Source organism: Garra rufa, chromosome 11 (genome assembly GCF_049309525.1).
Source record: "Garra rufa chromosome 11, GarRuf1.0, whole genome shotgun sequence".
Lineage (NCBI taxonomy): Eukaryota > Metazoa > Chordata > Actinopteri > Cypriniformes > Cyprinidae > Garra > Garra rufa.
In genome coordinates, this window is record NC_133371.1 from 31,170,697 (window position 1) to 31,183,832 (window position 13,136).

The 13,136-nt window shown below is 38.4% G+C and overlaps 2 protein-coding genes and 4 non-coding genes across 6 annotated transcripts in view; 5 read left to right on the forward strand and 1 right to left on the reverse strand.

Annotated features, from left to right (window-relative positions):
• The first annotated feature begins 403 nt into the window (after positions 1–403).
• On the forward strand, positions 404–5,104 carry LOC141345236 (large ribosomal subunit protein uL4-like). The gene is made up of 10 exons (XM_073850123.1): positions 404–491; positions 1,284–1,455; positions 1,630–1,736; positions 2,961–3,099; positions 3,348–3,472; positions 3,554–3,683; positions 4,041–4,197; positions 4,382–4,465; positions 4,662–4,782; positions 4,863–5,104. Exons 1-10 carry the CDS (start codon positions 489–491, stop codon positions 4,950–4,952), a joined length of 1,128 nt encoding a protein of 375 aa, XP_073706224.1. The 5' UTR covers positions 404–488; the 3' UTR covers positions 4,953–5,104.
• LOC141346245 (small nucleolar RNA SNORD16) lies at positions 1,106–1,204 on the forward strand. The gene has a single exon (XR_012357177.1). It is a non-coding gene; the product is annotated as a small nucleolar RNA SNORD16 (small nucleolar RNA).
• LOC141346241 (small nucleolar RNA SNORD18) lies at positions 1,494–1,561 on the forward strand. Its single transcript, XR_012357173.1, has one exon. It is a non-coding gene; the product is annotated as a small nucleolar RNA SNORD18 (small nucleolar RNA).
• Positions 1,781–1,878, forward strand: LOC141346247 (small nucleolar RNA SNORD16). The gene has a single exon (XR_012357179.1). It is a non-coding gene; the product is annotated as a small nucleolar RNA SNORD16 (small nucleolar RNA).
• On the forward strand, positions 4,238–4,305 carry LOC141346243 (small nucleolar RNA SNORD18). Its single transcript, XR_012357175.1, has one exon. It is a non-coding gene; the product is annotated as a small nucleolar RNA SNORD18 (small nucleolar RNA).
• A 723-nt stretch (positions 5,105–5,827) lies between the features above and the next one.
• Positions 5,828–13,136, reverse strand: part of LOC141345237 (dual specificity mitogen-activated protein kinase kinase 1-like) — a 31,428-nt gene continuing 24,119 nt past the window's right edge. The window contains exons 7-11 of the mRNA XM_073850124.1: positions 7,869–8,076; positions 7,696–7,760; positions 7,518–7,576; positions 7,005–7,050; positions 5,828–6,120 (exon numbers count right to left, since the gene is read on the reverse strand). Of these exons, the coding sequence (XP_073706225.1) occupies positions 6,007–6,120; positions 7,005–7,050; positions 7,518–7,576; positions 7,696–7,760; positions 7,869–8,076 (492 nt within the window). The 3' untranslated portion in view covers positions 5,828–6,006. The remainder of the gene's footprint in view (positions 6,121–7,004; positions 7,051–7,517; positions 7,577–7,695; positions 7,761–7,868; positions 8,077–13,136) is intronic.

The following is a 13,136-nucleotide window of genomic DNA, read 5'->3' on the forward strand; positions in this document are numbered from 1 at the left end:
CGACGCAGGCGTCCTTTTGTCACGCCTATTCTTGTTAAAATTTATTTATTTTTATTTTTTTATTTTTTAAATAATATTATTTTAAACTAAGATGAAATTAATGAAATAGCAAAAATCTAAACATTTCTAAATATTTGAATGAGTTACTGAAAGTAGATCCATATGACCCATCCGCCAGCTTCCACTAACGGGTTAACGTTACTTAAATAGTGCCGAAACAAACTGCCACGTTTATTACTTTATCTCGTATATCTTATTGTAAGTCATTGTAGAAAAATAATAAATTATTCAAAATATTTGTATAATTAAATCCAGATCATGTTTATAAAAAAATAAGCTTTTGACTAAAATGAAGTACAGACTTAGCCGGAAGTGACATATGTCGGATGGATATCAAGTGCCGGTGGAGTGTTTCATTCTTCCTTTTCTTCCGTGGCCGCCATCGAGTTAGGAGCGTGGTTCCTGGCGTGCCGTGAAAACTTACAATAATGGTGAGCACAGTGAATGTTTTTTCACCGCTTTAAGTGCGTTTTCAATAAAGCTTATTCCTTATATTAGTTTACGTGCATATAAGTCACAATTAGTTGGTTTTTAAATGAAATCTTACACGTTAGCTTCTATGCGTGCACTACAGCGGTTCTCGGGAGCCATTTTGATCGAGTGCGGCGTGTATACACGTGTAGTCATGATTTGGCAGCTGACTCCGTTTAGAGGTTATTACCTCGAAATTAAAGTTTAATAATGTGAATTTAGTAATCCTAATGTGTCATCAGAACAGAATTTAACGGCCTTGAAATTATGTAAGAACCATAGTTTGAAATGTTAGCTTGCATGTTGTGGCCTAGTCTTATGGTTGAACGCAGACACTTCAGTTTAGGTGTGTAATAAAGAAGTATTTAAGTTCTCGTCGTTTACTTGGAAAAAACAACTCTGTCGTTTTTCATCTTCAAGATAGTAACTTTAGGATAAGTAAATGATAACACAGTTTTTATTTTATGCTTGACTATCACTTTTACAGCAGTTCACTAATATACCTACTCAAAAACAATGGTTTGCACCTTTTTTCTTTTTTTTTTTTTTAACCCCCAAATTGATCTTGTACTCTTGCTATGATGGTGTAATTTGCGTCCGACTCTGTGTACAGTGACAGATGCCTACTGTCTCATACTGGCACAGAAGGTTGATGAAAAATAAAGACTGAGCAAGATTCAATATTGTAACTGATGAATAAGTTTGTAAATGGAAATATTTGAAGTTATTCATATCTGTTTTGGTTCTTTTAGGCTTGTGCCCGACCGTTAATCTCGGTCTTCTCCGAGAAAGGAGAGAGATCTGGCAAAAATGTGGTTCTGCCTGCAGTTTTCAGGGCTCCCATCCGCCCTGATGTTGTGAACTTCGTGCATACCAACATGCGCAAGAACAAGCGCCAGCCCTACGCTGTCAGCGAACTGGCCGGTGAGTGTTGTTATAAATCCACAGAGTTGAAACATTACTATCAATGATGATATTCCACTTCTGGTCCGTGTTTCTGAATACTGATTATGATGGAAGTTCTGAGAAGTTCTGTCCTGTAATATTTTTGACCACTGCATTACATCAAATATAACTCCAAAATGTGTGTCGTTTCAGGTCACCAGACCAGCGCTGAGTCCTGGGGCACAGGAAGAGCCGTGGCCCGTATCCCCCGTGTGCGTGGTGGTGGTACCCACCGCTCCGGACAGGGTGCTTTCGGAAACGTATCCTGAACTATTGCAATATTTACTTGATTATAAGTGACCCTTGCTGTGATGGTGTAATTTGCGTCTTACTCTATGCACAGCGACAGTTGCCTTCTGTCTCATGCTGGCGTAGTAGGTTGACGAATACTAAGACTGAGCTGGTTCACAGATAAATAGTAGAAAATTAAGGCCTGTTCACACAAACAAGTGTTCAGCTGAAAATTTGATCCGATTTTTGCATGAGATTTGACTAATAAGACAGGAAATGCAGAAATACAGTGGTTTCACAGTTACTTTGATACACAAACAACTGTGCAACTGTTTCTAACAATACACACACACACGTTTTTCAAAGCTGTTATAAAATCAGATTTTACATCAACTGGCCAAATTGGTGGCACTGAACGTAAACAATGCCACTGAGTTGAAAGAAACTCTCATATTTTGCTTATTGTTGCTGAAAATGACCAGTTATTGTCATGTTTTGGGCTGTTCTAATCGGTCGGACTGGAAAAAACATTTAGAAGTACTATAGACTGCCAAAAGTTATAACTCAAGGATAAGATTGCAAAAAAACTATCTGAGGAACAAAAGGCATTTGTGATCGGCCAAACTTAACCAGGATTTCCAGGGCAAAAATCTTGACAACATTTAACATTTTTGGTCAGGTAGGTGAGATATTAGGCTAATATCTTAATACTGCTTGTATGTTTCTTTACCACCTATTATCTTTAGCCTGCCAAAATATTGTGCCCTTTACTACTGAAGTCCTTCTCTCTATGATTTAGCTGCTTTCTCATGTTTTTTCCATCCTTAGACAGCGTAAATTAGCAGAACATCAAATTGAATTGAACAATAACCGTTCAATCTGTGGTGTTCTTTACATCAAGTATCGCAAGTGCAAACCCTCTTGGCCCGATTTTTTCACAGTGCATAGGAAAAGAGGTTAGAACCGATTTCTGTCAAGAGAGAAACACATTGAAGCTGTAAATGTTAGGGTATTAAAGTGGTAGTTCGCCAAAAAATGAAAATTAATTACTTGCCCTCATGCTGTTCCAAACCCGTAAGACCTGCGTTCATCTTTGAGATCCGAGAGTTTTCTGACCTTGCATAGACAGCAACACCCTTTACCAGCCATCGATTCAAAATAAAATGCTGCGTGCATCAAATTTTCGGACTGAATATTCACATTTGTGTGAACGGGCCTTCCATGTGAAATGTTGATCCTTGACTCCACTGTAGATGTGTCGTGGTGGCCGCATGTTTGCCCCCACAAAGACCTGGCGCCGTTGGCACCGCAGGATCAATGTTAACCAGAAGCGTTATGCCATCTGCTCTGCACTGGCTGCCTCTGCTTTGCCTGCCCTGGTCATGGCCAAAGGTGAGTGAACTTGATATGTCCAAAGTTGGGGTCTCCCTATGATGACACTACCTCAATGCACCATATATATATCATGTGGGTTGCCTTCTATTGGCATTCTGCTTCCAATTCAGTGCAAGAGAAACCCCACTAAACCAAACTGTTGTTTTTTTCCTTTTCGAAAACATCGTTAAATATAGAATATTTGAGATTACCTTAAACTGCTGTTGTTTTCTTCTTGTCTTTCTAAACAACTGCTAATGTTTCAGGTCACCGCATTGAGGAGATTCCTGAGGTCCCACTTGTTGTTGACGATAAAGTTGAGGGATACAAGAAGACTAAGGAGGCCGTGCTTCTGTTGAAGAAGCTTAAGGCGTGGAACGACATCAAGAAGGTGAGCTACTGTCAAACTCTGGGTGAAAATGTAGAGCTTTACCAGCATTAACTAATTTTGGTGCTTATTTCTGCTCTCTAGGTTTACGCTTCTCAGCGTATGCGTGCCGGTAAGGGTAAGATGAGGAACCGAAGGCGTATCCAGCGTAAGGGACCATGCATCATCTACAACGAAGACAACGGTGTGACACGGGCTTTCAGAAACATCCCTGGTACGAGAAGTGATCTTGTATTTTGCGGTTGCTTCATATGAACACTCTTTAAACATGATGACATCCACTTTTGGCTTGCGTTTATGAATCCTAAGGTATCAGTGGATGTTCTGGTCTTCAACTGATAGCACACAATTGATGTTGAGATCTACCTTCCTGTAGAGTTCAGTTCCAACCCTAATCTCAAATACCTGTCTGTAATTGAGTGCTCCTTCAGATCCTAATTAGTTAGTTCAGTTGTGTTTGATCAGGTTTGGTGCTAAACCTCCGCAGAAAAGTAGATCTCCAGGAACAGATTTGGGCAGCCCTGATTTAGATGATTGCAAAATAATTAACCAATAAGGTTTGTGTTCTCAGGCATCACACTGCAGTCTGTGAGCAGATTGGATCTGTTGAAGATTGCTCCTGGTGGACACGTTGGACGCTTTTGCATTTGGACAGAGGGTGCATTCCGCAAACTGGATGACCTCTATGGAACTTGGCGCAAAGCCTCCTCACTCAAAGTGGACTACAAGTGAGTATCCTTTACCTTGGATGTTTGATTGTGCATTGAACAACAGTGATGATCTTCTACTTTGTCCGTGTTTATGAACACCGTGATCTTATCAGAAGTTCTGAGTGAAAAATATGGTTGACTAGATATTAAAATTTGTAGATTGAGCATAAACTTGTGGACTTACTGTCTTGTCATGTTCCAGCTTGCCCATGCACAAAATGAACGTCACAGATCTGCACAGAATCATGAAGAGCGAGGAGGTCCAGAAGGCACTTCGTCCTGCTAGGTAAGTTTTGGTTACTTTGACCATCTGTGCTGTCAACGTATCATTGCAGTGATGAGCTTCCTACTTTGGTCTGTGTTTCTGACTAGTGATGTAAAGGACGTCCTGAGCCATCTTTCTTTGAAACTCAAAGGCTTGTTTTTTTTTTTTTTTAGTCTACATTAAAAGTAGGGTAACAAGTTTCTTTATGCAATCTTAGACGCAGGGTTCATCGCAGAGTGTTTAAGAAGAACCCTCTGAAGAACCTGAGAGTGATGCTGAAGCTCAACCCCTATGCCAAGTCAGTTCGTCGTCGTGCTATCATGGCACAAAAGCCTGAAGTAAGTACCCTCACGATCCACAAGTGTCACTGTAGTCTGATAATATGCCAAGCAATTTCTAAATCTAAAACTTTGTGCAGGTCAAGGCCAAGATGCTGAAACCCAAGAAGAAGAGGGTTATAAAGAAAGTCAAGGCAAAGAAGCCTGCAGCTGCTCCAGCTAAAGAATAAAGCTCTCAAACAGACTGTGGAGTTCCCAAATGATTTTCCAAATAAAACGGCTGCTGAAATTGATAAATCTGTCCTTTTTAATCCATTGCGTACAACTTGAGCACTGCCACATTCCATCAGTTGTCATCTGTTAAATAAATCTTTTATTATAATATACAAGTTCATATAAGTTATGACTGATTTTCTCTCACTTTGTGAGTTAAAGGCTGCAAATTCACCATTGAAAGCAGAACACGTTACAATGAAATGATGTAACCAGGGGTAGATAGTGCAGTCATAAACCTTAGAATAAACAGTTTGAAAAGTATAACATCACAGCAAGTTGACATTTAAGTTTGCATGTAATTTCAGCCTTTGCAGTCAACATTTAAACTTAGATTTTGTAGTAAGAAAAAAAAAACACGTTTTTGCAATATGTGATCCTAGACCCCGAAACCAGTGAGAAGTAGCACAGGTTTATTTGTAGGAATAGCCAATGATACATTGGGCCAATTTTTCTTTTATGCTAAAAATCATTAGAATATTAAGTAAAAGTTCCATAAAGATATTTTTTAAATGTATCGAAACGTAATTTGATTAATAATACGCATTGCTAAAAGCTTGGACATTTGCCAACTTTAAAGGTGATTTTTTTTTTTTTTTTTTGCACCTTCAGATTCCAGATTTTCAAATAGTTGTATCTCAACCAAATATTATACAAACCATACATTAATAGAAAGCATGTTCATGTAGCTTTCAGATGATCAATTTCAAAAAATTGATCCTTATGACTGGTTTTGTGGTCCAGGGTCACATATAGGTCTTATAAATGCTATCAAAGCATTTAACAACCGATATTTGGCAAAACAAATTTCAAGCGTCCTATCAGAGGCATAACGCATTGTTAATTACAGCAGTATGCTTGTTAATACTCAAGACAACATCTAAAATAAGAAGGGGTGTCTTCTGGAGGCAGTAGTTTGCTGTTGGCCTCTGGCCTGACTGGTAGAGGGGAGCTGGAGATGTTGTAGGTGAAGAAACACTAAATGGTTGGAGTAGAAAAAGATGGCTCCGCTCACATTCCCACACTGTGAGTTGGAGTTGCTGGCTGGTTTAGCCCAATGGTGCTGCATAACCAACCAGCAAAGTCAACCTCCTCTGCCTCTGAGTTCTTTATGAAGGGATGGACCTGAAATAAGATTATTACATGTTAGATGTATGAGGTGCATACGTAGAAAAAATATATACAGCTGAAGTCAAAAGTTTACATATGATACACCTTGCAGAATCTGCAAAATGTTAATTATTTTAGCACTGACCTGAATAAGACATTTTACACAATAGACAAGAGAAAATAATAGTTGAATTTATAAAAATTACCCCATTCAGAATTTTTCAACTTTCCAACAATGACTGTATGGTTTTAAGATGCATCTTTTCACACTGAGGACAACAAAAGGTTCAAAGCTCACTGATGATTTAGAAGAAAAAAAAACAATGCACTAAGAGCCAGGGGTGAAAACTCTTGGAATACAGAAGCTTGAGGTAAATTTAACTTATTTTGTCTTCTGAGAAACATGTAAGTATCTTCTGTAGCCTCTGGAGGGCAGTACTAAATAGAAAAAAAAAGATATTTATGCAAAATAAGAAGAATGTACACATCTTCACTTTGTTCAAAAGTTTTCACCCCCGGCTCTTAATGCACCGTGTTTCCTTCTGATGCATCAGTGAGCGTTTGAAACTTCTGTAATAGTTGTCCCTTAGTTGTCCACAGTGTAAAAAGATGGATCTCAAAATCATACAGTCATTGTTGGAAAGGGTTCAAATGCACAACACAGTATTAAGAATCAAGTGTATGTAAACCTGGGTCATTTTTAAATATTCAACTATTATTTTCTCTTGTGGACTATATGTAATCATCTTTTATGTAAAATCAGGTCAGTACTAAATAAAAAACAACATGCATTTTACATGGTCCCTTTTATTTTGGTCAAATAATTAACATCTTGCAGATTCAAGGTGTATGTAAACTTTTGAACTATGTAAGGGTTGACAGAAAATGACTGTTCTTACCATCAGTTGCTTAAGGTCCGCTCTTTCTGCTGGATTTTTTATTAAACTGCACCAAAAAGGAAATTAAATTAGAATTGATCTGTGTAGTATGAGGGGCCCTATGAGGATATTGTGATGGAAAATATATTAAATGTGATTTTGGGAATTGGGATTTGCAAAACTTTTACATTACCTAATAAAAAAAATCTGTTTTTTTTTTTTGTTTGTTTTTTGCAAAAGTATTGCTTCCTCAAGACACTTTGTGTTCACTCAAAACCCTGAAATATAATTTTCAATCACAATGTCCATTAAGAGGCTCTAAGATTTTAAACTGGTTTTAGTTGAACCACTAGATGGTGCAGCAAGCACCACTGAAGAAGAATTTGTGCATTTAGAAGATGTTTTTACCCAAACCAGCTTTCACTGCACTCTGCATTTTTATCAATATGCCAGTTGCCTAGGAATCGAACCCATGACCTTGGCATTGTATGCACCTTGCTCTGATAAGTGAGCTACAGTGCAGTTTCTGCTTACCATTTGTTAACAAAGTCTTGAAATTCTGCACCAAAGATGCTGGGTAGCTTGGGAGGTGGCTAAAAAAAAGAGAAACAGTTCCATTAAGGCTATGCGAAGCAGCCAATAAATCCTCACTTTAATTAATTCACTGCCATAAAACAGTTTAGTGATCCTTTAAGCACCAGTGAAAGCTTACCTCATTGACAATATAGTCAAGCAGCTCAAATATAGCCATGGGAGGTCTGCTGTCAGGACCGTATGCTGAAAAGACAAACAGATTAAAAAAAATCACTTTATTATTATAATTTCAGAAACACCTCCACATGCATTCCCACGTTCTTGCCTACAGGATAACAAACAGACACTCACAGCTGCCGGGTCGACCAGGAGGCCTGGGTTTAGGGGAGGTGTCGCTGACTGAGGGGTCCCCCTCAAGGGGCTGACCAAAGATTTGCTCCAGCTCTCTGGCATCGGGCGGTGGGATAGGGAAGCGTCCGATGGCCATCTCCACCAGAGAGAGACCCATGCTCCATATGTCAGACTGGACAGAGTAGTGAGTCCCTTGAAGGCGTTCAGGCTACAGATGGACACGAAGATAAAAGGAGGGAATCATTGAGAGAGGAAATGAACATTATCATACAGGAAGCAATGTGATGAAAAACAGAAGCCTGAACAAACATGTTGCAGCCCTGAGATACTCCAAATCAAACATTCAAGGATTCATCCTGGCTGAAGATTTAAACTGACTTATTATTATTATTTTTTTTAAGTATATTTATGTCCTCTGTAGTGGACCTTGTGTTTTCATGCATTTTCTTTGAATTTTTTGAGCTACTCTGTCAAGTCCTGTTGTACTGTGCAGAGGACATCCTGGGCTTTCTAGTGATATGTCATTTGATTGGCTGGCATGCTAGGAACCACTTCTTACACTGAATCCAAAATGGCCGGCATACAAATGAGCACATTTTATGGGAAGGAGAGAGATATGTAAAATTTTGCTTTTTTACATGTTTTTTACTATTATTATCACATATATATTTGTTTATTAAAGTGTCAGTAACAATACATTTAGCTTTCAAAGCTGTTAAATTGTTTATGATTCAAAATATCATCCTTTTTTAAATGTCAACTATAGTGGACATCAGGACCATCTTAATGTAATTAATGACTGCATGTTGTAGGAGGCAGAACTGAAGCAGAGAGGATTTTTATAAGATAGTTGAGGGAGACTTTGACTTAGAGCTGTCAGATGAGGATAAATTTGAATGTAACATACAAGAAGATGTTGAAGAAGAGGAAGAAATTGCAGGAGACTCAGATGAGCAGACTGAGACAGACACAGAGACAGAAAAGGAAGAACAGGAAAGATGCCGCACTCTGTGGTTCTGCAGCAGGACAATGCACACCAGCAAATTCACTTCTGAATGGTTGAAGAAAAACAAAATGAAGACTTTGGAGTGGCCTAGTCAAAGTCCTGACCTGAATCCTATTGAGATGCCCAAAGCATGACCTTAAAAAGGCGGTCCATGCTCGAAAACCCTCCAATGTGGCTGAATTACAACAATTCTGCCAAGATGAGTGGGCCAAAATTCCTGCACAGCGCCGTAACAGACTCATTGCAAGTTATGGAAAATGCTTGATTTCAGTTGTTTTGTTTTTGTTACATAAATGTTGGATTAATATCCCTTTACAGCCATATTCTGTACAGTTTTGTTGTCTGAGTTTGGCTGTCGTTTCGAACTAAAATCGTCCTGTGGTCCACTACAGTGGACATGCTGTAAAATTAAAAATAAAAACAAAACGTAAAAACTCTAAATTGTAGATTTTTTTTTTAACCCAAAGGATGTAGGAAATCACAAAAAAACAACAAAAAAGAGACACTTTTTTTCTTTGGGTCTCAGGAGGATATACACCTATCAACCAAAACATTACAACCACCTGCCTAATAGGGCTGGGTAAAAATGTTTATTTCTCGATATTTATCCATTCTCATTTTGATGAAACAATATTGACTCTTAAATCACAAGAATCGACTAGTCTAGTCTGTTTTCGGTTAATGAAAGGAATATTGTAGCACACATCCCACCAATAAACCACAGTAAGCTTTGTGCGTTGTTACTTTTGATATGAAAGTCTCAAATTTAAAATCTGCCTATTTTAATACAGTATTCAAACAACAAATGCCGTTTTGGCGCCGTTTAATGTGGAGTGCAGACCGCTGTAGCGCCTCAGTTCAAGAGAAGCGGCAGAATGTAAACTTAAATCCTCCGACCTCCGCGTTAATACTATTTCCTTTTCAACACAAAACGAGCATGGATAACAACAGAAGGTATGTTAAAGATAGAGTACAACTTACCGAAATCCGTATCCTGTTTCCTCAGTGTTTCAACCACACAAAGACGTCAATATGACAGCTTGTAAACAATGTCACTTAACATCACATTTACCTCAGAACCCACATTCGGTGAGCATAAACTCTTTCATCTGCTAGAAAAATAAACTCTACAGAAGATATTGGCTAAATATATGCACCATATAACATTAGAATGTTTACTGTTCTTTATTTATGTTGGAATAAATTTAAATGTTTACATTTCAAAAACGAATTGGAGTAGAAATATAATAATGTAATTGTAATTTCTTATTATAAAAACTTCACTAAAAGTGTAATTTAAGTGTTTGTATAGAAATAAGCTAATTTTAACATTCAGTATTATAGTAATGTAGTACCAACTGACTAATGTTTATTTTACAGCATTATTTTTTTTCCTTGAGAAAATTTGGCATGGGCTACATCCAAAATAACCAAAATTGAATCGAAACAAATCAAATTGGAAATCGCAAACTTGTGAATCAGAACCAAATCAAATTGTGAAATTTGTGTCAAAACCCAGCCCTACTGACTAATAATGTGTAGGCTGAGGTGTGGACTTCCCGAAACCTCTGAATATGTCATGTGGTAGCCTATCTTTGGAACCAAGACACTGGCAGAAGATCCTTTACGTTCTGCAAGTTGCAAGGTAGGACCTTCCATGGATTGGATTTGTTGGTCCAGCACATCCAACAGATATTGTGTTGTGTAGACAACATTTTGAATTCTTTATCATGTACCTCAAACCATTCATGAACATTTTTTGCAGTCTGTCGCCCATGACCCTGACACCAGTGGTTGTCTTTTCTTGCACCACTTTTGGTAAGTTTTAATCACTGCATACCAGAAACACCCCACAAGACTTGGCATTTTGGAAATGCTCTGACCCAGTTGTCTAGCCATTACTATTTGGCCCTTGGTCCTTTCAACACATGAAATTCAAGAACTGTCTGTTCACTTACTGCCTAATACTGTATATCTGACCCATTATAACAATATAATCAATTCTCTTCACCTTTAAGTGGTTTCAATGTTGTGGCTGATGAGTTTAGAATCACATTATGAAATAAATGTTTTTCTCCAATACACCCTGACCACAATTATTAGCAACCTTAGACATTTTTATGAATGAAATATTTCCCTTTCATATTTACATTTTATTTTAAACTCACCAGGGTGACTAGGAACATGAAATTGTCCAGCCACGACTTCCTGTTTCACGGTAGTATAAATATGCGCTAACACAAAAGCCAAATTCCCTTTATCAGAATGAGTAAAACCAAACAATATAGTTCTGATTTGCAGAATAAGATTGTTGAGCTTCATAAAATAGAAAGTGGCTGTAGGCAAATAGCTAAACAATTGAAAACTCCCATTTTCACTATTAGGGCAATCAATTGGAGATGTTACGAATCTGCCTGAAAGAGGATGTTTGTATGGCGAGGTGGAGTGTTTAAATGAACAAAGACTTTCCAAGGATTACAAGCTGGAAATCTGCAGAAGTTAGTTAAGTCTTGTGGTCAGAAAGCCTAAAAAAATTCATCAAACAGCCTACTTCACCTTCACCACAGTTGCTTCGGAGGGTTTCAAGAAAAAATCTCCAAAACCTCCAGCATATTAAGTTGCTAGACACTACTGGAACTTTAAACTTCAAGTGCAAACAGATTAAATAATAAAAACAGAGCTTTTTGACACACATGAGATGGGTTTAAAGGAATTCACAGGTATAAAAAAAAAAAAACTAACCCATGCCCACCATTAAATATGCTGCTGGACCTTTGAAATGTTGTGAGCATATATTTCTGCCCGGCGGTCCTGAACATCGTGTTCATACGGTGGCCGAGAGAGCTCAACACGCTGCAACTTAAGAAAACACATGCAAACAGAAAAAAGACAACAAATTAAAAAACATCATCAGTTTAACACCACAGGCGCTGCAAATCCTCGCAACGCAAACACAAATACGGAAACGCTGCAAACACAAAAAAAGCGCTGCGAACACAAAAAAAAGCACTGCAAATAGCACGGAGCACAACGGAAAAGTTTCAGGGGGACCTCAAAAAGTGACGAACCCATCTGGGACCTGTTTATTTGTTCAGTGGCTGTTGGTCAGAGCAGAGGTGTTGTCGGTGAACTAATAGGTGATAAAGATGAACTTCGTGATGGGAAAATGAAGCTTTTCGAAGCACCGAGGCTTTCCCCTCAACTGTATCGTAAAAAGGTTTATTACTCGAAGCTTTTCAACACGTTGCACTCTAACGACATCTTGTGGTCAAAAGTTGCTTTCGCGTCCCAGATCTCAAAGCGATTTTAAACAGTTTCATCAAATACATCAATTTGTGCTATGAAGCCGTCAGAAAAAAAAAGTAATTTTACTTGAATTAATCTGTAAATAAACTTTTTTCATAAATTATACAAGTATAAGCATGGTTCATGTAGGCATATATGTTCAAAGTAAATTTAGAATATTGTTGACTAATATTATTAATTAGAAGTGCTTGTGAAGCAAGGATAACTACAAAATTAACATGCACAAAACTACACATGTACATATTTATTTATTTATTCTTAACAAAAAGTGAATGACACTTGAAACCTGCGCAAGGGGTTTGTGTTATTTGAATCAGAATAATAGACTGTAAAAAATATGGACGTAGTATCCGTGACGTCACCCGTAGGATTCTGAAGCGCTCTTTTGAAGCCTATAGTGGGCGGGATTCGGCCGTCGCCATCTTGGAATCGCGTCACCGCACGTCACTCCCGGATAATCAAAAACGGGCAAAAGGGCGGGACGTGGGTGGAGCTGGTTGCTGAAACCACGCCCACCTAGCGCGACAGTGGTGACAGCAGCGGCAATCCCCCGGTCACTCAAGTGACCACGCCCTTAATTATGCTGAAATTTAAGGCTTAATATAACTTAAACGGATGAGTTATAAAAAAATTCACCCCCCTCACAGTTGACATGAAGGGCAAAACTAGCTATATAGACCAAAACCATTGTTTGAACCAGGCTGTAAACATGTGATGTTTTATTAACGAGTTTCGGGAGGAGCTCGTGCAGATAATTAACACGGCCAATACATCATTAGTAATCAGTCTCCCTATCTAATCAACACAGGGAAAATCCCTATAAATAACACAACAATCCTACCTTCCTCATCTCTTGTCTCGTCAAACCCATCCTCCACCCCGTCTCCTCACCTTCAGCCTATAGGGGGAGCGCTTATAGGGTTCGGGCCAGTGCTGAGCTCGGACCCCTCCCCCTG